The 25,761-nt window shown below is 42.5% G+C and overlaps 1 protein-coding gene across 2 annotated transcripts in view; it reads right to left on the bottom strand.

Annotated features, from left to right (window-relative positions):
- Positions 1–394: 394 nt before the first annotated feature.
- The window catches only part of PLBD1 (phospholipase B domain containing 1), an 87,357-nt gene continuing 61,990 nt past the window's right edge, over positions 395–25,761 (bottom strand). The window contains exons 7-11 of one of the 2 annotated variants that reach the window (XM_069585659.1): positions 14,162–14,362; positions 13,915–14,055; positions 4,009–4,194; positions 3,249–3,355; positions 395–691 (exon numbers count right to left, since the gene is read on the bottom strand). In XM_069585659.1, the coding sequence (XP_069441760.1) occupies positions 524–691; positions 3,249–3,355; positions 4,009–4,194; positions 13,915–14,055; positions 14,162–14,362 (803 nt within the window). In that variant the 3' untranslated portion in view covers positions 395–523. The remainder of the gene's footprint in view (positions 692–3,248; positions 3,356–4,008; positions 4,195–13,914; positions 14,056–14,161; positions 14,363–25,761) is intronic. The other variant, XM_069585660.1, reaches the window with a different exon arrangement.

Here is a 25,761-nt window from a genome sequence, read left to right as displayed (position 1 = left end):
AAAAAAACAAAAACATACAACTGCATTTCTGTTGGAGGTTCCACCATCCCCTAGGGCTTTGTCATGAAGTCCATCCAGCGAGGAGAAGGGGAAAGAGCATGAGGCAGTCAGGGTCTGAGGAACGGGGCCTGGGAGTAGCACTCAACTCAGAGTCCACCCCAAGGACTCTGTCACATGGCATAGCTGCCCAAGGGAAGCTGGGAGGTGCGGCCTATGCAGCCAGGCATACATGGAGACAGTGGATCTCGGGGTGAGGGAGCAGTTTCTACCGTACTTTCTGGTGTATAAGCTTGTGTGCTGAAATGGTATTGTTTATTTACCATATGTTTCTTATATGGTGCCCCACCCAATTGTAGGCGCTTGTTTTAAAAATGACAAAATCAGCAGCAGAAAATGAAAGTGATAGACTGAATTGAATATATTTCATTAAAACTAATTCTGAATGAAAAAACAGCTAAAATACTGCCTTTGGTATCTTACTTGCAGCCTTCTATTCCCTTATCTCCCTCCATTTTATGTCAAGTTACAAAATAGGTTTCATGGTAATAAAATCAAAGTTGTAGGCCTCTGGCAGGCCCTCATGGAGAGTTTTGTTAAAACGGCTCCAGTGAAAAACAGGGAGGCCACCTTGTACAGTGGGCCCACTGATGGCATAGGCTTTGTACTTGGATGCCAGGTAGATGTCTGCCACCTGCAGAGAGAGAGGAGGGGGATGTTTTAGAAAACCATTGGGAAAAAAACACGACTAAGCCCCTTTAGGTGTGGTCCCTGCTCTTTGTCCAAAGTCACAATATTAGCTCCCCTTAAAATAAAATCCTGCAAGCTTCTACAATATGCTCTTCTGTATCCATTTGGCATCCAAATGTGAATTGACTAGTTGTTCAGTCACTAAGTCATCTGCCAGGTTCCTCTGTCCATAGGATTTCCCAGGGAAGAATACTGGAGTGGGTTGCCATTTCCTTGTTCAGGGGCGGGGTCTTCCAACCCAAGGATTGAACCCATGTCTCCTGCTTGGCAGGTGGATTCTTTACCACTGTGCCACCTTGGAAGCCCTGCACTGACTGGTAGAAGAGTATTAAACTAACAGCCCAAAGTGTGAGATCTGGAGTCAGGTTACTCATATTTAGAATTCAACCTCCAAAATTTATTTTGACTCAGTTTTCTTATTTGTAAAATTATACTAATAACCCTACTTCATAGAAGAGTTGTCATGAGGATTAATGAGAGCAGTACCTAGAATGTATTAATTCCTCAGTAAAAGTTGTTATTAATCAGGGCAGTAACAAGAGTATTAAAGTAGATGGAACTTGATATAAAAAAATAAGGTCCATGGTTCTTAAAAACACTTGAACATTGGATCACAGCAGAACTTAAGGTTAGACAGGAAAGCAGAAAATGTCTTATAACTTCAGATTTTCCTCATTCAAAATGGCTCTAGAGAAGTGATATTTTTTAAATACGTGCTTCAACAGAACCTTTTTTGATGAAAAACTGGCAGGCTTTTGTCTCCTGAAAAAGGTAAAATTTGGCAGATGAAAGCTTGGCTTGGTTTCTCCCCAGTTCAAGTAATTCTCTTTGTGTACTCTGGAATGGACATAACACTTTTTACACACTTTACTGAATGTTTGCAAATACCATTAAAAAGAAATAAATACAAAAGCATTCACTGGGGCTTCATGTGTGCCAGGCTCACTACATCCACTGTTTTTTGTACATTATACAAAATCTTAGTCATTAAAGACTAAAGCTTGGCTCAAACCATTCTAAACCATCTTCTGTTTAGCCATTAGGCTGATAGAAAAAATAATGTGTTAGGAGGTTGGCATTTTTAATAGTTTTCAGAGCTTCAGATAGAACAGTTAACTCTTAAATCTAACAGATTTCTTCAGAATTTAGGACCATAGATGGAAATGAAAAGACACATGCCCAAGCCCAAAAGTACAAAAAGATGTGGTAGAATGATTCTTTTCTACCCACTAGATAGTTAATGCATAATCTTGGACACTCCAGGTGCAGTCCTGTGCCAATAAGTTGTTAACAATTAGCTCTCTTAGGAAAAAAAAGACCCCAAGTTGTAGTGTTTGCTGATTTCCATGATGTAAATATTCTGCCATTTCAGGCTATCAAACTGGTGTTGACATTTTAAACAACTGGTTCTTACAAGCCTATATGAGTGGGCTTCAACCCCACTGTAAACTTACTTATTACCTATATTGTGAGACACATTACAGCACTTAACAATTGTAGTGAAAACCCTTTAGTGCTTGAGCATCTGGCCCAATACTTATTCCTTCAGCTCTATTCAATTTCTGTTTAAAGTGACATCACTGTGCTCTCAATATGTTCTTTGGACTTTGGGCCAGTCTGGTAAAACTTAAGACAGCAACACTATCACCATCATCATCATCATTATGGTTATGCACATTCACAAATAATATGCTAAGTACTGTTGTAAACATTTTATAGATATTAAATATTCATTCTTCACAACAACCCTAGGAAGCAAGTACTCTTCTTTCCATTTTTCAGATGAGGAAACAGAAGCACTGTGAGATGATGTGATGCAGTGACGGAGCAGGGACTGGAAGTTAGTCCAAGGGACCTACCACTATAACCTCTGAAAAAGCTGATTCCATAATTGAGTTCATGTTTAAGAGGCATTGGGCTTCCCAGGTGGCTCAGCAGTAAAGAAGCCTCCTGCCAATGCAGGAGACACTGGTCAGTCCCGGAGTCAGGAAGATCCCCTTGAGAAGGAAATGTCAACGCATTCCAGTATTGTCTGGGAAATGCCATGGACAGAGGAGCCTGGCAGGCTACAGTCCATGGGGTTGCAGAGTCAGACACAACTTAGCAATAGAGCACAGGCACAGTAGTTAAGAGACATTATTGTGATTTATGCCACAAAAATTTCTGCAGCTCTGCCTTTGAATAGGCCTAGGCACTGGAAAACCAATAGGGTGGGGCTTCCCTGGTGGCCCAGTGGGAAGGAGTCCACCTACCAGTGTGGGGAATCCCTGGTTCAGGAAGATCCCACTTGCCGTCAAGCACCTAAGCACGTGGGCCACAACAGAGCCTGTGCTCTAGAGCCTGGGAACTGCAACTATTGAAGCCCGTGAAGCCACTGCAGTGAGAAGCCCAGGCACTGCAACTAGAGAGTAGCCTCTGCTTACCGTAAGTAGAAAAAAACCCCAAACAACAAAGACCCAGCACAGCCAAAATAAAGCAAACAGAACCCAACAGCACATTACCTTGGTGTCATAGCAACCTCCAGGACTCGGACTGTGTGAGTTTAGGTCCTCACGGCAACAGATGGTGTTGCAGGGATCACCCTTGCTATAAGGGTCCTCCTTGTAATCTAGGGAACAGTGATGGGACAGAGTGAGCACTGGCCATTCCGAGATGCATTCTTTCACGGTAAGCTGTGTGGCCCTATTCAAGCCTAGGTGTCCAGATCTGCTCAGCCTGCTCCCACATACGGAAGGCCCCTGTGGCTTGTACAGGGAGGAGGCAACATCGAGCCCCCACTCCAGGCTCAACCTGCGCTCACAACCGCAGTGATGACTGGACAGAAGAGAACAGAGCACAAGTGTGTGTCCAGTTTTTTTTAACAAAACAAATACGAATCTTTGATATTGTTCATCAAAAACAAAGTGTTTACGGGTAATTTTTGCTTTAGTAGCTGCTTTTGTCCTTCGAAGGAAATCTGTGTTTGGGATGGTAGGGTAAAAAAGAAAAAGAAAAAAAAAGTTACCCTGTATGGGTTATTTCTTTTGTGTTTTACATAAGACTTTTTTCAATTAAATCCATAGAATCTTCTTCCCTATCATTTTCATAAAGAAGGACAAAATTCTATTTGTTGAATATATATTATGCATAGTATCAACTGAATACTAAATAATTCAATAACTTCTTAGACTGCCTTCTAGTACAGAGGTGATAAATGGATTCTTTATCCATGGGGAAGAAAAAGAGTTTGGAAGAATGACTCTTGACAAATGTGCTACATACTGTTATATCGCATGATATATTTCATGGATTCCATATCCATCACTTTTCCTTGATCACGCCGGAAGATTTTAGCTCGGGGAGCCAGATCATAAGAGTAGTCCAAACCCAGCTTCTTGACCAGTATTGGATAGCCACTCCAGTTGTAAACTTTTTCATGAAAAGGAATGTTGTAGGAGGGCCAATATCCTGATTTGGAATGGAAGGGAGAGAAGGGTGGGATTGACAGGGAGGAAGACAGAAGAGAGAGGAAACAAAAGTGTCATGAACGGTACTTTCTTTTGAACATCGGCACAGCTGTGTAATTACAAAGTAACATTACACAGAAAATAATGGCTGTGAACCCTGGTAACCACACAGATCCTTAGAAATTTACAGAACCAGTATAGCCTAGATTATTCCACTAGGGGGAGAAGAGCATCAGAATTCTTTGGTTTTTCACCCCAGATTCCTTTTTTTTTTTTTTTTTAATTTTTACTTTATTTTACTTTACAATACTGTATTGGTTTTGCCATACATTGACATGAATCCACCACGGGTGTACATGAGTTCCCAAACATGAACCCCCCCCTCCCACCTCCCTCGCCATAACATCTCTCTGGGTCATCCCCGTGCACCAGCCCCAAGCATCCTGTATCCTGCATCAAACATAGACTGGCGATTTGTTTCTTACATAATAGTATACATGTTTCAATGCCATTCTCCCAAATCATCCCACCCTCTCCCTCTCCCTCAGAGTCCAAAAGTCTGTTCTACACACCTGTCTCTTTTGCTGTCTCACATACAGGGTCATCATTACCATCTTTCTAAATTCCGTATATATGTGTTAGTATACTGTATTGGTGTTTTTCTTTCTGGCTTACTTCACTCTGTATAATCGGCTCCAGTTTCATCCATCTCATTAGAACTGATTCAAATGTATTCTTTTTAATGGCTGAGTAATACTCCATTGTGTATATGTACCACAGCTTTCTTATCCATTCATCTGCTGATGGACATCTAGGTTGTTTCCATGTCCTGGCTATTATAAACAGTGCTGCGATGAACACTGGGGTACATGTGTCTCTTTCTATTCTGGTTTCCTCAGTGTGTATGCCCAGCAGTGGGATTGCTGGGTCATAAGGCAGTTCTATTTGCAATTTTTTAAGGAATCTCCACACTGTTCTCCATAGTGGCTCTACTAGTTTGCATTCCCACCAACAGTGCAAGAGGGTTCCCTTTTCTCCACACCCTCTCCAGCATTTATTGCTTGCAGACTTTTGGATCGCAGCCATTCTGACTGGCATGAAGTGGTACCTCTTTGTGGTCTTGATTTGCATTTCTCTAATAATGAGTGTTGAGCATCTTTTCATGTGTTTGTTAGCCATCCATATGTCTTCTTTGGAGAAATGTCTATTTAGTTCTTTGGCCCATTTTTCGATTGGGTCATTTATTTTTCTGGAATTGAGCTGCATAAGTTACTTGTATATTTTTGAGATTAGTTGTCAGTTGATTCATTTGCTATTATTTTCTCCCATTCAGAAGGCTGTCTTTTCACCTTGCTTATATTTTCCTTTATTGTGCAGAAGCTTTTAATTTTAATTAGATCCCATTTGTTTATTTTTGCTTTTATTTCTGGGAGGTGGATCATAGAGGATCCTGCTGTGATTTATGTCGGAGAGTGTTTTGCCTATGTTTTCCTCTAGGAGTTGTATAGTTTCTGGTCTTACGTTTAGATCTTTAATTCATTTTGAGTTTATTTTTGTGTGTGGTGTTAGAAAGTGATCTAGTTTCATTCTTTTACAAGTGGTTGACCAGTTTTCCCAGCACCACTTGTTAAAGAGATTGTCTTTACTCCATTGTATATTCTTGCCTCCTTTGTCAAAGATAAGGTGTCCATATATGTGTGGATTTATCTTTGGGCTTTCTATTTTGTTCCATTCATCTATATTTCTGTCTTTGTGCCAGTACCATACTGTCTTCATGACTGTGGCTTTGTAGTAGAGCCTGAAGTCAGGCAAGTTGATTCCTCCAGTTCCATTCTTCTTTCTCAAGATTGCTTTAGCTATTCGAGGTTTTTTGTATTTCCATACAAATCTTGAAGTTATTTGTTCTAGTTCTGTGAAAAATACCGCTGGTAGCTTGATAGGGATTGTATTGAATCTGTAGATTGATTTGGGTAGTATACTCATTTTCACTATATTGATTCTTCCAATCCATTCTTAAGGCAATCTATTAAGCAGAAGAAAACCTGACTTCTAGGCTCAGAGTTGAATAATTAGGCCTTTGTCAGTTAACCTCATTTCTGCCCCCCCCTTTTTTTTTTTTAGTAGGAAGAGGGAAAGGAAAATTTATACTGTGAAGGGATTAGAGATGATCTTAAGATTCCAGTAGACTTTTAACTCCTCTGACCCTAAACATTCATAAGGCTCAGCTTCATTTGAAGCTTCACAGTGTGCCAGCCCTTCATCACTAGGCATCAAACGTGACACAACTTTAATAAAATCGCCATTTCAGGAACATCTCAGATTATGGTAGCCTGGGGTATTGCGGCAGGACTGTCAGCCAATATAGGACCACCTTCACCATTCAGGGTTTAGCTTCCACTCACATCTTCTCTTGGCCCTTGTCTGTCTTCCTTTCTCCTTACTATTTTATAGGATCCACTGCTCGGGGTGAAGTTATTAGGACAAAACAAATGATAAAACATTCAACCTCACTGATTCTGGGGCATGGAGCCAGCATCAAGGTGAAGGAAGACAAAGACAACATTGAAAGTACAGGCTAAAAATCACATTTATTATTGCAGTATATCTAGGTAATTGAGACTTGGAGGTTAGACTGCCTGGTATGTGACCTTACAGAAGTTACTTTACCTCTCTGTGGCTCACGTCTTCATCTGTAAAATGTGAACAATGATGTCTTACCTCACAAGGATCGCTGCTGTGAGCATTAAGTGAGTTCAAATGGATGGCAGAGCTTACAACAGGGTCTGGTACTTTGTAAGCACTAGATGAACATTAACTATTACAGTTCTCTACGTGAATAGCTCAAATGAATAATAAAAATCATTGCTCTTTAAATTTTCATAAAGCTTTATGATTAAAAAAGCATTTAAAAGAGTATCTTATATTGGGTTGGCGAAAAAGTTTCTTCAGGTTTTTCCATCACAGTGTATAGAAAAACCTGAACGAACTTTTTGGCCAACCCAATATAGTATCAAAACCACCTACTGATGTATAAATATGACCATTCTTCCTTCTAAAGGAAGAAACAGAGGTTCAGAGAGGTTGAATGCCTTCCTTCTGACTAAAAGCACCCAGGACTTCTATTGATATATCACTGCGGCTTCTAAATACTAGGTTTGTGGGGCTTTTTAAAAAATGGCTGTACAACATCACTTATTTGGGAAAATCATATGTTTCTTCCTCAGCTTTTCTTCCCTTTCAGTAAGATGGTAACAATACTGCTGCTGCTGCTGCTAAGTCGCTTCAGTCGTGTCCGACTCTGTGCGACCCCATAGACGGCAGCCCACCAGGCTCCCCCGTCCCTGGGATTCTCCAGGCAAGAACACCGGAATGGGTTGCCATTTCCTTCTCCAATGCATGAAAGTGAAAAGTCAAAGTGAAGTTTCTCAGTCGTGTCTGACTCTTTGCGACCCCACGGACTGCAGCCTACCAGGCTCCTCCGTCCATGGGATTTTCCAGGCAAGAATACTGGAGTGGGTTGCCATTGCCTTCTCCGGTAACAATACTATTTATCTGGAAATATGTTGTGTGTGTGCTCAGTTGCACAGTCATGTCCAACTCTTTGTGACCTCATGGGCTGTAGCCTGCCAGGCTCCTCTCTCCATGGGATCTCCAGGCAAGGATACTGGAATGGGTTGCCATCTTCCTGACCCAGGGATTGAACCCAACTCTCAGGCAAGGATACTGAAATGGGTTGCCATCTTCCTGACCCAGGGATTGAACCCAACTCTCCTGTGCTCCAGCATTGGCAGGCAGATCCTTTACCACTGTGCCACCTGGGAAGCCCTTGGAAATACATTATGAAGGTCAAACAAAAGAAAATAAATAAAAGATACATCAAGTATATGGTAGACACTCTGAATTTAACTCTGTATTTTCTGCCTCTGGTGGAAAAATAAAACATAAACCTCCCCCCCCCCCCCCAAACTACAGACAGGTCATCATCAATTTATTTAATACCAGGGTAGATTTCTTCATGGGATCTAAAAATGGGATTGCAAAGAACCCAGATCCCAGCATATCATTAGCAGCAGTCCAAAGAAGAAAAGGCCTGGGGTAACTGGTCCCCTTTAACAAGCATCTCCCTCTTGAGGTTGGCTATTACTATCAGGCTCTTTGGAGCTGGATGGACCAGTCTTCAGAGTCAGATAGCTGCGTCCTCAGTTTTGAATTGTCGTGCTAACCAAGCAACCACCTAGTGATCTGACTTCTCAGGTGGATTTCCCAAGAAGGAGTGGAGGTAGGCCCACTGCTTGGTAGCACCTGATCTTGGCAACTGAAGTTTCCACCTTAGTCAACTCTGTTTTATGCACGTGGTGGGCATTTCACTGGCTGGAGCCACTGTGGAGTGAGGCATCTCCCCCTGGGTGTCATTACAAGATGAATGTGAGGACCTGGGAAATGAAGGACCAGCCCTGATCCCCAGGATCCATGCGTTATCTTGGTTCTGTACCTACTCATCTCTCAGTGGACCTATTTCAACAGTTTCCTAATTCACCTCTTGTCTTCTATCTGTCCTTCAGTGTGTTCTCCCTTTTCAAAGACTCCAGTTTTCTGAAGCAAGGTCCCCAACCTCCAGAATCTAATCCCTGATGATCTGAGGTGCAGCTGATGTAATAATAACAGAAATAAAATGCACAATGAATATAATGCATTTGAATCATCCCCAAACCCAAATCATTCCCACCCCCCACCCCAGGCTGTAGAAGAAATCATCTATGAAACCAGTCCCTGGTGCCAAAAAGGCTGGGGACTGATGCTCTAAAGGATAAAGGCTAAACTGCTCAGCAGGATCTAAGGGCTGTAGTTTTCCCATCACAACCTTATCTTCCACATCACAGCCTCATCTCCAGCCATCCTGGGCTAATACATTCTCCTTCATGCCATGGTCTTGTGTCTCTATCTGTTTGATTTATCCCCTTGTCAAACTGCTGAGCTCCTTTCTTGCATGTCTCTTCATTGTTTCTGGAGTTGTTTGTCCACTGATCTCCAGTAGCATATTTGGCAGCTACTGACCTGGGACGTTCAACTTTCAGTGTCCTATCTTTTTGCCTTTTCATACTGTTCATGGGGTTCTCAAGGCAAGAATGGTGAAGTGCTTTCCCATTCCCTTTCCCTTCTCCAGTGGACCACATTTTGTCAGAATTCTCCACCATGACCCGTCTGACTTGGGTGGCCCTACACAGCATGGCTCATAGTTTCATTGAGTTAGACAAGGCTAACTTGTGGTCAGTTTGATTAGTTTTCTGTGCTTTCTGTGGTTTTCATTCTCTCTGCCCTCTGATAAGGATAAGGATAAGAGGCTTATGGAAGCTTCCTGATGGGAGAGACTGACTGAGGGGGAAACTGTCTTCTTCTGATGAGTGGGGCCATGGTCAGTAAATCTTTAATCCAATTTTCTGTTGATGGGCAGGGCTGTGTTCCCTCCCTGTTGTTTGACCTGAGGCCAAACTATGGTGGAGGTAATGAAGATAATGGCAACCTCCTTCAAAAGGTCCCAGGCATACACTGTCACACTCAGTGCTCCCAACCATGCAGCAGGCCACCACCAACCCACACTTCTCCTGGAGACTCCTGGACACTCATGGGCAAGTCTGGGTCAGTCTCCTATGGGGTCACTGCTCCTTTCTCCTGGGTCCTGGTGTGCACAAGGTTTTGTTTGTGCCCTACAAGAGTCTATTTCCCCAGTCCTGTGTAAGTTCTGGTGGCTCTATGGTGAGTTTAATGGAAACCTCCTCCAAGAGGGCTTATGCCATACCCAGGTCTGCAGCACCCAGAGCCCCTGCCCCTGCTGCCCTTGGTCAGCAGGCCACTGCTGACCCATGCCTCCAGAGGAGACAAACACTCAAAGGCAGGTCTAGTTCAGTCTCTGTGGGGTCTCTGGTGTGCACAATGTTTCGTTTGAACCCTCCAATCAATGGAGAAGTAACTCCAGAAAGAGTGAAGAGACAGACCAAAGCAAAAACAACACCCAGTTGTGGATGTGACTGGTGATGGTAGTAGAGTCTGATGCTGTAAAGAACAATATTGCATAGGAACCTGGAATGTTAGGTCCATGAATCAAGGTAAATTGGAAGTGGTCAAACAGAAGATGGAAAGAGTGAACATTGACATCCTAGGGATCAGTGAACTAAAATGGATTGGAAAGGGTGAATTTAATCAGATGACCACTATATCTACTACTGTGGGCAAGAATCCCTTAGAAGAAATGGAGTGGCCCTCATAGTCAACAAAAGAGTCCAAAATGCAGTACTTGAATGCAATCTCAAAAATGACAGAATGGTCTCTGTTTGTTTCCAAGGAAAACCATTCAAAATCATAGTAATCCAAATCTATGCCTCAACCAGTAATGCTGAAGAAGCTGAAGCTGAATGGTTCTATGGAGAGCTACAAGACCTTCTAGAACTAACACACAAAAAAAGATGTCCTTTTCATCATAGGGGACTGGAATGCAAAAGTAGGAAGTCAAGAGATACCTGGAGTAACAGGCAAACTTGGCCTTGGAGTAAAAATGAAGCAGCACAAAGGCTAACTGAGTTTTGCCAAGAGAACGCACTGTTCATAGCAAACACCTTCTTCCAACAACACAAGAGAAGACTTCATCTTCTTTGCAGCCAAAGATGGAAAAGCTCTATACAGTCAGCAAAAACAAGACTGAGAGCTGAGTGTAGCTCAGATCATGAACTCCTTATTGCAAATTCAGACTGAAATTGAAGAAAGTGGGGAATACCACTAGACCATTTGGGTATGACCTAAATCAAATCCATTATGATTATACAGTGGAAGTGATAAACAGATTCAAGGGATTAGATCTGATAGACAGAGTGCCTGAAGAACTATGGCCAGAGGTTTGTGACAGTGTAGAGGAGGCAGTGATCAAGACCATACCCAAGAAAAAGAAATGGAAAAAAGCAAAATAGTTGTCTGAGGAGGCCTTACAAATAGCTGAGAAAAGAGAAGCCAAAGACAAGAGAGAAAAGGAAAGATATACCTATTTGAATGCAGAGTTCCAGAGAATAGCAAGGAGAGATAAGAAACCCTTCCTCAGTGATCAGTGCAAAGAAATAGAGGAAAACAACAGAATGGGAAAGACTAGAGATCTCTTCAAGAAAATTAGAGACATCAAGGTAACATTTCATGCAAAGATGGGCTCAATAAAGGACAGAAATGGTATGGACCTAACAGAAGCAGAAGACATTAAGAAGAAGTGGCAAGAATACACAGAAGAACTATACAAAAAAGATCTTCATGACCCAGATCACACTTACCTAGAGCCAGACATCCTGGAATGTGAAGTCAAGTAAGCCTTAGGAAGCATCATTAAGAACAAAGCTAGTGGAGGTGATGGAATTCCAGTTGAGCTATTTCAAATCTTGAAAGATGATGCTGTGAAAGTGCTGCACTCAATATGCCAGCAAATTTGGAAAACTCAGCAGTGGCCACAGGACTGGAAAAGGTCAGTTTTCATTCCAATCCCAAAGAAAGGCAATGCCAAAGAATGTTCAAACTACTGCATAATTGCACTCATCTCAAACACTAGCAAGTAATACTCAAAATTCTCCAACCAGGCTTCAACAGTATGTGAACCCAGAACTTCCAGATGTTCAAGCTGGTTTTAGAAAAGGCAAAGGAACCAGAGATCAAATTACCAACATTTGTTGGATCATTGAAAAAGCAAAAGAATTCCAGAAAAACATCTACTTCAGCTTTATTGACTACAAAGCCTTTGACTATGTGGATCACAACAAACTGTGGAAAATTCTTAAAGAGATGGGAATACCAGACTTCCTTACCTGCCTCCTGAGAAATCTGTATGCAGGTCAAGAAGCAACAGTTAGAACTGGACATGGAACAACAGACTGGTTCTAAATAGGGAAAGGAGTACGTCAAGGCTGTATATTGTCACCCTGCTTATTTAAATTATGTGCATCATGTGAAATGTCAGGCTGGATGAAGCACAAACTGGAATCAGGATTTCAGAGAGAAATATCAGTGACCTCAGATATGCAGATGACACCACCTTTATGGCAGAAAGTGAAGAACTAAAGATCCTCTTGATGTAAGTAAGAGGAGAGTGAAAAAGTTGGCTTAGAACTCAACATTCAGAAAACTAAGATCATGGCATCGGGTCCCATCACTTCAATGGCAAACAGATGGTGAAATAATAGAAACAGTGAGAGACTTTATTTTGGGGCTCCAAAATCACTGCAGATAGTGACTGCAGCTTTGAAATTAAAAGATGCTTACTGCTTGGAAGAAATGCTATGACCAACCTAGACAGCATATTAAAAAGCAGAGACATTACTTTGCAACAAAAGTCCATCTAGTCAAAGCTTTGGTTTTTCCAGTAGTCATGTATGAATGTGAGAGTTGGACCATAAGAAAGCTGAGTGCTGAAGAATTAATGCTTTTGAACTGTGGTGTTGGAGAAGACTCTTGAGAGTCCCCTGGACTGCAAGGAAATCAAATCAGTCAATCCTAAAGGAAATCAGTCCTAAATATTCATTGGAAGGACTAATGCTGAAGCTCCAATACTTTGGTCACCTGATGCGAAGAACTGACTCACTGGAAAAGACCCTGATGCTGGGAAAGATTGAAAGCTAGAGGAGAAGGGGATGACAGAGGATGAGATGGTTGGATGGCATCACCAACTCGATGGACATGAGTTTGCGTAAGCTCAGAGAGTTGATGATGGATAGAGAAGCCTGGTGTGCTGCAGTCCATGGGGTTACAAAAAGTTGGACACGACTGAGCGACTGAACTGAACTTTCTAGCCTGTGAACTTCCACCCAGACATCATCTTTTCTTTCATTTATTCAACAAATATTCAGTGAGGACTTCCTGTGTGTGCTGAGTGGTATGTTCAATGCAAGATGCTAGGACTTGCTGTGGACCGGTAATATGCTTAAGAATCAATAGAAATTATCTCAATTCATTTTCATAAAACCCAGTAAAATCGCAAAGGTGGGCTTCCCAGGTGGCGCTAGTGGTAAAGAACCCACCCACCTGCCAATGCAGGAGACCTAAGAGTCTCTGGTTCAATCCCTGGGTCAGGAAGATCCCCTGGAAGAGGGCATGACAACACACTCCAGTATACTTAGCTGGAGAATCCTATGGACAGAGGAGCCTGGCAGGCTACAGCCCCTAGGGTCACAAAGAACTGGACATGACTGAAGTGAAGTGGCTTTGCACACATGCACACACATGTAAGAGTACCCTGTCATGGGACTTCCCTGGTGGTTCAGTGGTTAAGACTCCACACACCGAGGGGTGCAGTTTCAATTCATCCCTGGTCAGGGAACTGAGATCCCTTATGCCGCATGGTGCAGCCAAAAGAAGTATTAATTGAGCTGCTACTCTGTACCAGGAAAAATCATCACTGTGACTTAACCCGTGCATGCAACAGAGGTCATAAATAAATAGTACAAAACACTTAAAAAAAAATAAATAGTATAAAAAAAGAGTACATTGTCATGTAAGAGTTTGAGGTGTAGGTTTTACATGTGATGAAACTTGTCATTCTTTCCCTGTGTGACAAGCAACAGCATTCCCACCCCTGCATCCCCACCATACACACCCCCCCATCATACGTTCACACACCACACATTATCCATCATATATGTGTGTGTGCGCACACACACACACACACACACTCATCAGACTTCTAGCATGAAGAAAGTACCTCTCCGCAGAATAGCAGTTTGTTCGGAATATTCTACATATGTGGGAATTTGCTCCACAATGTACAGAGTGCCTTCGTCAAGGCTGTGGTTCAGATTTACCTTCTTCAGGTCCAGGACCATGTACTGATTGTTATATGTGCCTGAAGCAGAGAAGACATGAAGACAGGGCATGGGTATTGCTGGCTGGTTAACTCAAAATCTAAAAAAAACGTACATGCCTAAATGTTATTCTAAAGGGCCACTTACCAGAGTTGTATTTTGAAAAGACCTCTGCCCACTGCTTGCCATTATTAGCCATCATATTGGCCACCCGGACTCTTTGCCAGGCCAGGAGAGACTGGGGTACCACGTGCTGCAGTAGGGTTTTGTTATACACGCTGTTTGTGGTCTGCAGCAATACCAAACCACTGCTAAGAAGGTAAAAGTCATCCAGAGACTCCAAAAACCCTACAGGAAACATGAATATATGAATCAGCATACATATATGCAAAATATCAAACCATCATTGTTGATGTAGGGCATTGTATATATGACGCATTTTGCAGATATTAGTTATTATTTCTTTTGGGGGTTTTTAAAAATTTATAAGTGGAGGATAATTCCTTTACAGTGTTGTTGGTTTCTGCCATACATCAGCATGAATAAGCCACTGGTATATACACAATGCAGAGTTCCAAAGAATAGCAAGGAGAGATAAGAAAGCCTTCCTCAGTGATCAATGCAAAGAAATAGAGGAAAACAACAGAATGGGAAAGACGAGAGATCTCTTCAAGAAAGTTAGAGATACCAAGGGAATATTTCATGCAAAGATAGGCTCAATAAAGGACAGAAATGGTATGCACCTAACAGAAGCAGAAGATATTAAGAAGAGGTGGCAAGAATACACAGAAGAACTGTACAAAACAGATCTTCACGACCCAGATAATCACGATGGTGTGATCACTAATCTAGAGCCAGACATCCTGGAATATGAAGTCAAGTGGGCCTTAGAAAGCATCACTAAGAACAAAGCTAGTGGAGGCGATGGAATTCCAGTTGAGCTATTTCAAACCCTGAAAGATGATGCTGTGAAAGTGCTGCACTCAATATGTCAGCAAATTTAGAAAACTCAGCAGTTGTCACAGGACTGAAAAAGATCAGTTTTCATTCCAATCCCAAAGAAAGGCAATGCAAAAGAATGCTCAAACTATAGCACAACTGCACTCATCTCACATGCTAGTAAGTAATGCTCAAAATTCTTCAAGTCAGGCTTCAGCAATATGTGAATTGTGAATTTCCAGATGTTCAAGCTGGTTTTAGAAAAGGCAGAGGAACCAGAGATCAAATTGCCAACATCTGCTGGATCATGGAAGAAGCAAGAGAGTTCCAGAAAAACATCTATTTCTGCTTTATTGACTATGCCAAAGCCTTTGATTGTGTGGATCACAATAAACTGTGGAAAATTCTGAAAGAGATGGGAATTCCAGACCACCTGACCTTCCTCTTGAGAAACCTATATGCAGGTCAGGAAGCAACAGTTAGAACTGGACATGGAGCAACAGCCTGGTTCCAAATAGGAAAAGGAGTACGTCAAGGCTGCATATTATCACCCTACTTATTTAACTTATATGTAGAGTATATCATGAGAAATGCTGGGCTGGAAGAAGCACAAGCTGGAATCAAGATTGCCGGGAGAAATATCAATAACCTCAGATATACAGATAACACCACCCTTATGGCAGAAAGTGAAGAGGAACTAAAAAGCCTCTTGATGAAAGTGAAAGAGGAGAGCGAAAACGTTGGCTTAAAGCTCCACATTCAGAAAACGAAGATCATGGCATCCAGTCCCATCACTTCATGGTAAATAGATGGCGAAACAGTGGAAACAGTGTCAGACTTTATTTTGGGGGGCTCCAAAATCACTGCAGATGGTGATTGCAGCCATGAAATTAAAAGACGCTTACTCCTTGGAAGGAAAGTTATGGCCAACCTAGATAGCATATTCAAAAGCAGAGACATTACTTTGCCAACAAAGGTCTGTCTAGTCAAGGCTATGGTTTTTCCAGTAGTCAGGTATGGATGTGAGAGTTGGACTGTGAAGAAAGCTGAGCGCTGAAGAATTGATGCTTTTGAGCTGTGGTGTTGGAGAAGACTCTTGAGAGTCCCTTGGACTGCAAGGAGATCCAACCAATCTATTCTGGAGATTAGTCCTGGTTGTTCTTTGGAAGGAATGATGCTAAAACTGAAACTCCAGTACTTTGGCCACTTCATGCGAAGAGTTGACTCATTGGAAAAGACCCTGATGCTGGGAGGGATTGGGGGCAGGAGGAGAAGGGGACGACAGAGGATGAGATGGCTGGATGGCATCACCGCCTCTATGGACATGAGTCTGAGTGAACTCCGGGAGTTGGTGATGGACAGGGAGGCCTGGCGTGCTGCGATTCATGGGGTCACAAAAAGTCGGACATGAATGAGCGACTGAACTGAACTGATACACACATCCCCTCCTTACTGAACTTCCCTCCCACCTTCCACATCCCACCCCTCTAGGTTGTTACAAAGCACCAGGTTGAGCTCCCTGCTTCACATTGCAAATTCCCACCGGCTATCTATTTTACATATAATATGTATATATTTCAGTGCTACTCTCTCAGTTCATCCCACTGTCTCCTTCCCTCGCTGGGTCCACAAGTCTGTTCTCTGTCTGCGACTCTATTCCTGCCCTGCAAATAGGCTCATCCCTACCGTATGTCTTGATTCCATATGTGTGTGTTAATATGCAATATTTGTGTTTCTCTGGCTTGCTTCACTGTTTATAACGAACTCTAGGGTGCCAGTTGCCATTGTCCTCCCCCAGCTTTTGTTCACCTCGGCAGCAGATCCCGGTGAACCTCCATCTCTGGGCTCTCCATTGAGAAATTTTGATTTTATGATTTGATGAAAATACATTAAATCAGGAACCAGACCTAAGGATGCATGATATTAATGACTATATATAAGCAAATTTTAATGACTATTCATTTACCACTTGGGCTGGAGTCATTTTGCAGTGTTTTATCTGAACAACCATACTGGCAGTCTTGAGCAAGCTTTCTGATAGGAAATCTCCACAGGATGGAAAGCTGTATTTCTGGCCTGATACTCTTGCTAATTCACTCTTTATTGTAGCAGCCTCGATGGACACAAGAGGGCAGGCGTTCTTTAATATGTATAAGTAAGTGACTAATACTAACATGAAAGGAATAGTATTTCATTCAAGAGCAAGACTGTTTAAAGAAGACCAACAACAGCAACAACAAAAGTAGGCCATCCAGAGTTCTGGAACAAAGAAGATAAACTATCTTACAAAAAAGACTTTAGTCAAGGAGTCTAATTTTATAATTTGGAGTTTAAAGTTAAAGAAAGGAAAAGGCCCAAGGAAGGGACAAAGTCCTGAAATATAGCATTATAAGAGAAACAAGTGTTCTTTGAATATGTAAAATTGTATTCTTGCTCTATCTGTCACTAGGAACTTTGGAAGGCACACTATGTTAGACAAGGACAGAGTGAAACACTCTGGGATGAAAGCCAGCTGGCAAATTACATTTCATAGTAAGCATCTTACTAAATTTAATTAAGAGACAAAAGAGAACACTTACAGTTAATAAAGCATCTTCCAGGACTTAGAAAATAGCCACCTGAGGTCTTCCCTGGTGGCACAGTGAATAAGAATCCGCCTGCCAATGCAGGGAAATCAGATCAGATCCAGCAAGATTCCACATGCCGTGGGGCAGCTAAGCCTGTGCACCCTAAAGCCCATACTCTGCAACAAAAGCAGCCACTGCAATGAGAAGCCCTCGCACCACAACGAAGAGTAAGTAATCCCAGCTCTCTGCAACTAGAGAAAGCCTGCACAAAGCAACAAAGATCCAGTGCAGACAAAAATAAATAAAATCTTTTAAAACATGGACTTTCAGAAGGTTTTTTTAAAATAGCCATTTGAATGATAAACAATGACCACTCTCCTCTAATTCTATTTAGATCTCTTGCTTAGTACAACCCAGAAGAGTTTATCCTTATTATCCTACCAAGTGTATTTAAAATGTGCCCCGTTTGGAAGAGTGACATCAGCATCACAGGGGTGTGAGACACTCCCTTTATCTCTCCCCCTCAATCTACAACCAGTAAAACCAGTAAAGCATCCATAACTCAACAAAGGTGACTCTGCCCCACACAGCAGGATGCTGGAGAATTCCACACATCTGTTGTCTAAAGGTGGGCGGACTGGACCACACGGAGGAGGAAGAACCAGAGGAACGATGAAGGCAGTACCTGTAGTCCTGAACGCCTGGCCACAACAGCTGGGCCCAGAGCCCGGGAGAAGCCCGTAACAGCTACGGAGGTGGCACACAGGAGTCTGATGGCCTGGTTACAGCACCCCCAGCCAACAAAGAGCTGGAAGGCAGCGGCAGCAAGCCCTGCAACCCTGTTCCTCAAGCTACAGGGGCACCACGACTCAGCCTCCCCTCCCCCACTGCCTCCAGCAGCAGCAGCACCACAACCCCAGTCAAGGCAGAGACACCTGCGACCCCGGTTCCGTTTCACCCTCTCCCTCCCCATACGCAGGGAACTGCACACAGCCGAGGAACCTGCTATCTCAGAGGTGCCCCACCAACAACACCGGTGACAATGAGGATCCAGGGCAACATCCTTGACAGAGACAACAGAGGGTGGGAAGTGACAGCTCTCAAAAATAACCAGAGGCAGCTCTGGGAAAAGAACCACCACCACTCCCCGTCGCAAAAAAGAAAAAAGAAAAGGAAAACCACAACAAAACCAACTTGCGCTATATCGCCACCTACTGGAAAGCAACAGAAAGGCATCTAATTACTAAACATTGCAGGCGGATTCTTGACCAACCGAGCTATGAGGGAAGCCCCGATTACTAAACTACTGAACAGTTACTCAAGTGGGGAAAAAAAGTTTTACCTAAAGAAGAAATATTTGACACTTCAAATTCACTGGATGAAGCACAAGCTGAAATCAAGATTGGCAACAGAAATATCAACAACCTCAGATATGCAGATGACACACCCTTATGGCAGAAAGCGAAGAGGAACTCAAGAGCCTCTTGATGAAAGTGAAAGAGGAGAGTGAAAAAGTTGGCTTAAAGCTCAACATTCAGAAAACGAAGATCATGGCATCCGGTCTCATCACTTCATGGGAAATAGATGGGGAAACAGTGGAAACAATGAGAGATTTTATTTTCTTGGCCTCCAAAATCACTGCAGCTTTGAAATTAAAAGACACTTGCTTTTTGGAAGAAATGCTATGACCAACCTAGACAGCATATTAAAAAGCAGAGACATTACTTTGCCAGCAAAGGTCCGTCTGGTCAAAGCTATGGTTTTTCCAGTAGTCATGTATGGATGTGAGAGCTGGACTATAAAGAAAGCTGCATGCCGAAGAATTGATGCTTTTGAACTGTGGTGTTGGAGACTCCAATACTTAGGCCACCTGATGTGAAGAACTGACTCACTGGAAAACACCCTGATGCTGGGGAAGATTGAAGGGGGGAGGAGAAGGGGACGACAGAGGATGAGATGGTTGGATGGCATCACCGACTCGATGGACATGGTTTTGGGTGGACTCTGGGAGCTGGTGATGGACAGGGAGGCCTGGCGTGCTGCATTCCATGGGATCTCAAAGATTTGGACATGACTGAGCAGCTGAACTGAACATTATATAAATTTTTGTATATATAAATATTATATTTCTCCTGTATACACTCCAGTGTGCTCATTTCCAAAATGCCCTCCCCCTGCCACCCTTCCTCTCTGTTCACTGTATCTATGTGTTTGTGTTTGTTTGGTTTGGTTTGTTCATTTATTTTTAACTTATTTCTGTATTCCACATATGAATGAAATCATATGATATGTGTCTTTTTCCATCTGACTTACTTCATTTAGCATAATACTTGCAAGGTTCCCAAATAGCCAAAGCAACCTTGAGAAAGAGGAACAGAGCTAGAAGAATCATGCTCCCTGACTTCAGACTATACTACAAAGCTACAGTCATAAAACAGTATTGAACTGGCACAAAAAAGACACATCAGTTGCTTAACTTAATAGACTTGTATGTCCAGTTTTTTCCCCAGGTTTGGGTAGTCCTCAACTGCTATTTCTCTTCATTCTCCCTTCTCCTTGCTGGGATAACCATTACCCTAATGATGCATTTCCTAATGGAGTCAGGTAGTTCTATAGGATTTTCTTTTTTGTAGACCTTAATCTCCTCTCTTCTGTCTACATCATTTCTAGATTTGTCTTCGAGCTCACTAATTCTCTCTTCCATGTGGTCTCCAGTATTTCCAGTGCTTTCTAATTCAGTCTTCATTTCACTTATTAAGTTCTTCAGCTCCCGAGTTTCTATTTGGTTCTATTTTTGAATTTCAGTTGGTATTCAGAAAATACCAATTTCTCTTTGTTATTCTTTCTGTTCATTAATTTGATTTCTGAGCTCACTGAATTGCCTTTCAAAGTTTTCTTGTAGCTCATTGGGTATCTTCACAGGTATCTGCATTCTCTATCACTTAGATAATGTTATAAACCATTAAAAATTTAAAATGTGTTCATTTGCACATCACATGCATTAACTGCTCCAGAGCTTTTGAAACCATAAGCTCCCATGTCCTTGTCTTCTGAAGTAAAATATTGACTCAAGAGTTAATCACTGGAAAATGTGAAGATGTAGAAAGGAAGAATAGCTGTCAGGCTGGGGAACTGGTAGCAATTTAGGCTATAATTCTGCCACACAGAAGAATCACTGAACTCTCAGTTCTCTGAAAGACATAGATAAAGGCCTGACACATATTCCTAAGTTTTTTTTACAAGAAGCAGACCCCCTCTCCCTTTCATCTGGAGAGATGGAAACTCCTGGCTGCAAGGACAAAGACCCTAGACTGGTTGAAATCAGAAGACTGATGGTGCTTGAAGCTTCTCCTTGATGCCAGCCAATCCAAGAACTGTCAATTAGCTGATCATGCCCTGCTCCTCACACTATGAAACTCATTACCCTCTTCAGGGTGGGTCAAATAGTTTTGAGGGCATTAGCCCTTTATGGCCCTCTTTTCCTGGCAAAGCAACAAAAGCTACTGTTTTCTACTTCACCCCAAACTCTGTCTCTGCACTTCTATTCAGCACCAGTGAACAGAGGATGAATTTCAGCAATACTCTGAAGACCAAAACCTTCCTTCCTTCCAAAAGAGTAGATTCATTGTTGATCAAGGACATGAGGACCAAGGCATGAGGATCATGACTGTAAAAATATCTGTGCTTCATGTCTTCACCCCTCGCTTTTATCCATACTTAGCAATGGGACGTTGCAGCATCTCCCAGCAAGAGGCATTGTCTGTTTCCCCACCCCTTAAATCTGAACTTTTTGGCTTACCAAAGGTGCCAGTTCTAGCCTAGGCCTCAAGAGACCTTGCACACTTCTTCTCACTCTCTTATAATCCTGAGAAAACTGGTGCAGCCTAGCCTAGTGTCTGGGATGGGAGGCAAAGTGCAGGAGGGCCAGCCTCTAGCTGGGCAGCTCCCAAAGTGCGACAGAGTCCATCCAAGATCAACAGAGCTGCCCACCCAACCCCAGCCAACCACGGATGCATGGATGTGCCCAGCTGAGACACTGTCTTGTACACTCAAAAGCAATACTAATCACGTATGTGTTTACAGCACAAACTTTTGGAGGTTCAGCAGTAGCCAGTATAATAATAGTAATCCAGTTACACAACATATTTTGTTTTCAAATGTCTTACCGCCATTTGATTTTTACCATAGATGGATGTGACACTTCAGGAATAGTTTTCTTTTTTAAAAGGAAAAAAACACAGTAATATCTTGGCACCATACTCACCTTTCTGCTCAGGTTTTTCCCACAGCTAAAGAAGAACAATATCACTTCTCAGACCTTGGGGAAGGCAATCACCTATGCTGGGCTGTCTGATGTCTCAAAGCCTATCTGATACTCATTAAAACTTTATTTAACACCTAGACTCTGATGCTGGGAGGGATTGGAGGCAGGAGGAGAAGGGGACAACAGAGGATGAGATGGCTGGATGGCATCACTGACTCGATGGACGTGAGTCTGAGTGAACTCCGGGAGTTGGTGATGGGCAGGGAGGCCTGGCGTCCTGCGATTCATGGGGTCTCAAAGAGTCGGACACGACTGAGCAACTGAACTGAACTGAACTGAGATTCCAAGCACTGTGCAATGACCCCAGCCTGGAGACTGTAGTAGAATTCCTTCAGCTTCAAAGGTCACATGCCCGACTGCTCTCCCTGCCCACCTCTGCTCCACTCCGAGTCTCCACCGGGAGCCCTGCACTAAGGTGACTGCAGCGGGAAAAACCTCTGCTTCCTCCCTAAGAAAAGGTGCTCTCCATGTCATCCCTCAACATGAAATCTTCCAGTCATTTGTTCTGTCTGCTCTACAATGGACTCAGTCTTCCTACCTTACAGAATGGCATTCATTTACTTCTCTTTCTGCTAATAACCTAACTGGTACCAACCAGTTTCCCCCTTCACTTTTCAGTAATTATTCTTCAGTCAAGTATGGCTGGGTTTTTGTTTTTGATTTTCAGCACATTTCTGCTTTACCCTGCAAAAGCATGTGATCAATCAAAGATTCATACTATTAGATATTCAGGCACATGAAAACCATACTCTGGAGTCTGAAGTAGCTCAAATAAAACAATAAGTATAATTCTTATTCTAAGGTAATAATAATCTCTTGGGCCATAAAATGGCTGAGCACTGAAGAAATGATGCTTTTGAACTGTGGTGGTGGAGAAGACTCTTGATAGTCCCTTGGACTACAAGGATATCAAACCAGTCAATCTTAAAGGAAATCAACCCTAAATATTCATTGGAAGGATGAGGCTGAAGCTGAAGCTCCAAAACTTTGGCCACCTGATGTGAAGAGCCACCTCATTGTAAAAGACCCTGATGCTGGGAAAGACTGAAGGCAGGAGGTGAAGGGGATGACAGAGGATGAGACGGTTAGATAGCATGTCGCTGACTCAGGGACATGAGTTTGAGCAAACTTGGGGAGATAGTGAGCAACAGGGAAGCCTGGCATGCTTCAGTCCATGGTATCGCAGGGTTGGACCCGACTTAGTGACTGAACAACAGCAAAGATTATACAGAGTATATATGAAGAGATAGGTGTACATTTAATCAATGTTCAATCAAACAATCAAAATTGCCTGCTTTTCTTCAATAAGAAGTTATTTACTTTAGGCTATATTGTTCCTTTCCCATCTGTCCCATAGCATGTAAGTTCCACCAGGGCAGGAACTTTTCCTGTCTTGTTCACTCCAGTGGCAAGAAAAAGGATTTGACATGTAGTGTGTTTGTGCTCAGTCACTCAGTCGTGTCTAATTCTTTGTGACCCCACGGATTGTCAATGGAATTCTCCCAGGCAAGAACACTGGAGTGGGTTGCCCATTTCCTTCTCTAAAGGATCTTCCAGACTCAGGGTTCGAACCTGTGTTTCTTGGGTCTCCCGCATTGGCAAGCTGATTCTTTACCACTGTGCCACTTGGGAAGCCCCTTGACACATAGTAGGTGCTCAGTAAATAACTGTTACGTACAAGAGAGAAGGAGAAGATGGTGGTGACTAACATTTATAGTGTACCTACTATACATCAGACACTTTGCTTTAGAAGGATGGATACTTTCATTTGATCTTCACAAAAAGAGTGCTTAGATGAGGGTTGTTTGTTTGTTTTTTTTTTTTAAGTATTTAGCTTTTTAAAGCTTATAAACAGCATTGTCAGGGATAAATCTAGAACTGAATCTCAACACATGCCTTTTCCACCCTAACATACGTCTGACAAAATTGAGGGGGATAGTCATGCAAATGGCAACCACACGTATGCACAATGGAGCAAATACATTAGAAGCAGTTAAGGAGAGGGTGAATCATGGGGAGCTGCATGTTTGATCAGGGTGGAGGTGGGGAAAATCACCTTATGACCAGTCAATCAAGAAAAGTGCGGAGAATAAGGTGGAATTTCTGGAAAGATAGAAGGGAAGAAGCTTTCTTTGGCTAGGTGGGGAAAGATTCAAGGCAGGGGTGGCCTGGCAGAAGTTATCAGCATCCTGGTGCTAAGTTGTCTCAGCTTGTCCGACTCTGCAACTCTTTGGACTGTAGCCCTCCAGGCTCCTCTGTCTATGGGATTTCCCAGGCAAGAATACCAGAGTGGGTTGCCATTTCCTCCTCCAGGGGGTCTTCCCGACCCAGGGATTGAACCCACATCTCTTACATCTCCTGCATTGGCAGGCGGGTTCTTTACCACTAGCGCCACCTGGGTGGCGACTCAGTATCCTGGAATGGTACCCAAGAGGAACATGAAAGAAAGGTACATAGGAAAGCAGGAATGAAGTGCCAGAAAATCTATCTACAGTCTTTGGAATAGGTGACCGAGTTCTACTTTTATTTAATTCTACTTTTATTTCTTCTCCTCCTTTGGTTCTGCTTTTTAAAGGCGGAAGATCTAGATCTTGGCATGTGTTAAATCATAGTTTGTATATATTTCAGCCTTATGATCAAAGTATCTAAGATAAAAGAGGCAACATGAAATTAATAAAAGTAATTGTACTTCATTAAAAATGTTTACAACTATCAAGGCAACTTAATAATGAATGAAAGTAGTAATATTATGGATTATGAAGGAGACTTGGCTACATTTTCCCCAGGCCTTGAGAGTATTCTTTTATCTTCCTACTTTCAAGTATTGGAACGTCAAACAGGAGAAGGCTGAGCAAAATCATGTCTACCCAGACCCGAAGGGCTGCCAGAGTCTAAAAGGATAGACTTGGAAACCCAATAAGTTAGAAACGCCTGGGGTGCTTGTTCAAATGCACCAACCCAGATCAACTGGTTAAGAATTCTTGTGGATGGCACTTTAGAATCTGCATTTTTAACAAGCTCCTGAGGAAACTGTAAGGTGTATGTAGCATGTGTGTGGGAGGCGATGGAACGCCCAGATGGAATGCAAAGTAGGAACACATGCATGCTTGGTGAAGCATACTGCATGCGCTCTGGAGCGCTCCACTTACAGATAATTAAGCGGGAAGCCTAGGCCTCATAGGCATCAGCATTATTTACTGTACCCCTCAATTAGAACACTTTGAATAGGTTCCAGCTTTGGTTCCGACACAAAAGTTCCACCCACCCACATCCCAGGAGGCCCTCTGAGTCCATGGTCTCTTTTAGTTTTAACCATTTAACTTAGATACAAATGGAACCATTTCTGAAAACAAACAAAAAATGGGTATTTTGTAGTCAGATATGTTTTACTTGAACCGCACTGCCCAACCTCTGAGCAGTATGGTTCTGAAAAGGCTATTTAACTTCTCTGAGCTTGTTTATTTGAAAAATACCGACCCAATACCCTCCTTGTTAGGTCTTTATGAAAATTAAGTGACATAAAACACACCAAATGTGAATTATGCATACACTGATTGTCAGTTATAATGCCGGACACATAAGTAGGAATTAAACAAACGTTAGTTTTGGGGGCTTTTTTTTTTTTCTTTTTATTTCAAAGACAGGTTAAACACAAATGAGTTTAAAGTAACTCACTTAAAATTTGGGTGCTGCCTAATTCCCATACAACTAGTTGGGTCCTATTCATGTCATTCCTATTAAGGTCCTAACTTGCTTCAGTTGTGTCTGACCCTTTGAGACCCTATGGACTGTAGCCCGCCAGGCTCCTCTGTCCATGGGATTTTCCAGGCAAGAATACTGGAGTGGGTTCCATTTCTTCCCAACCCAGGGATGGAGCCCACATCTCTTCTGTCTCCTGCACTGGCAGGCGGGTTCTT

Source organism: Ovis canadensis, chromosome 3 (genome assembly GCF_042477335.2).
Source record: "Ovis canadensis isolate MfBH-ARS-UI-01 breed Bighorn chromosome 3, ARS-UI_OviCan_v2, whole genome shotgun sequence".
In the NCBI taxonomy this organism is placed as follows: Eukaryota; Metazoa; Chordata; class Mammalia; order Artiodactyla; family Bovidae; genus Ovis; species Ovis canadensis.
This window is presented reverse-complemented; position numbering and strand designations above follow the sequence as displayed.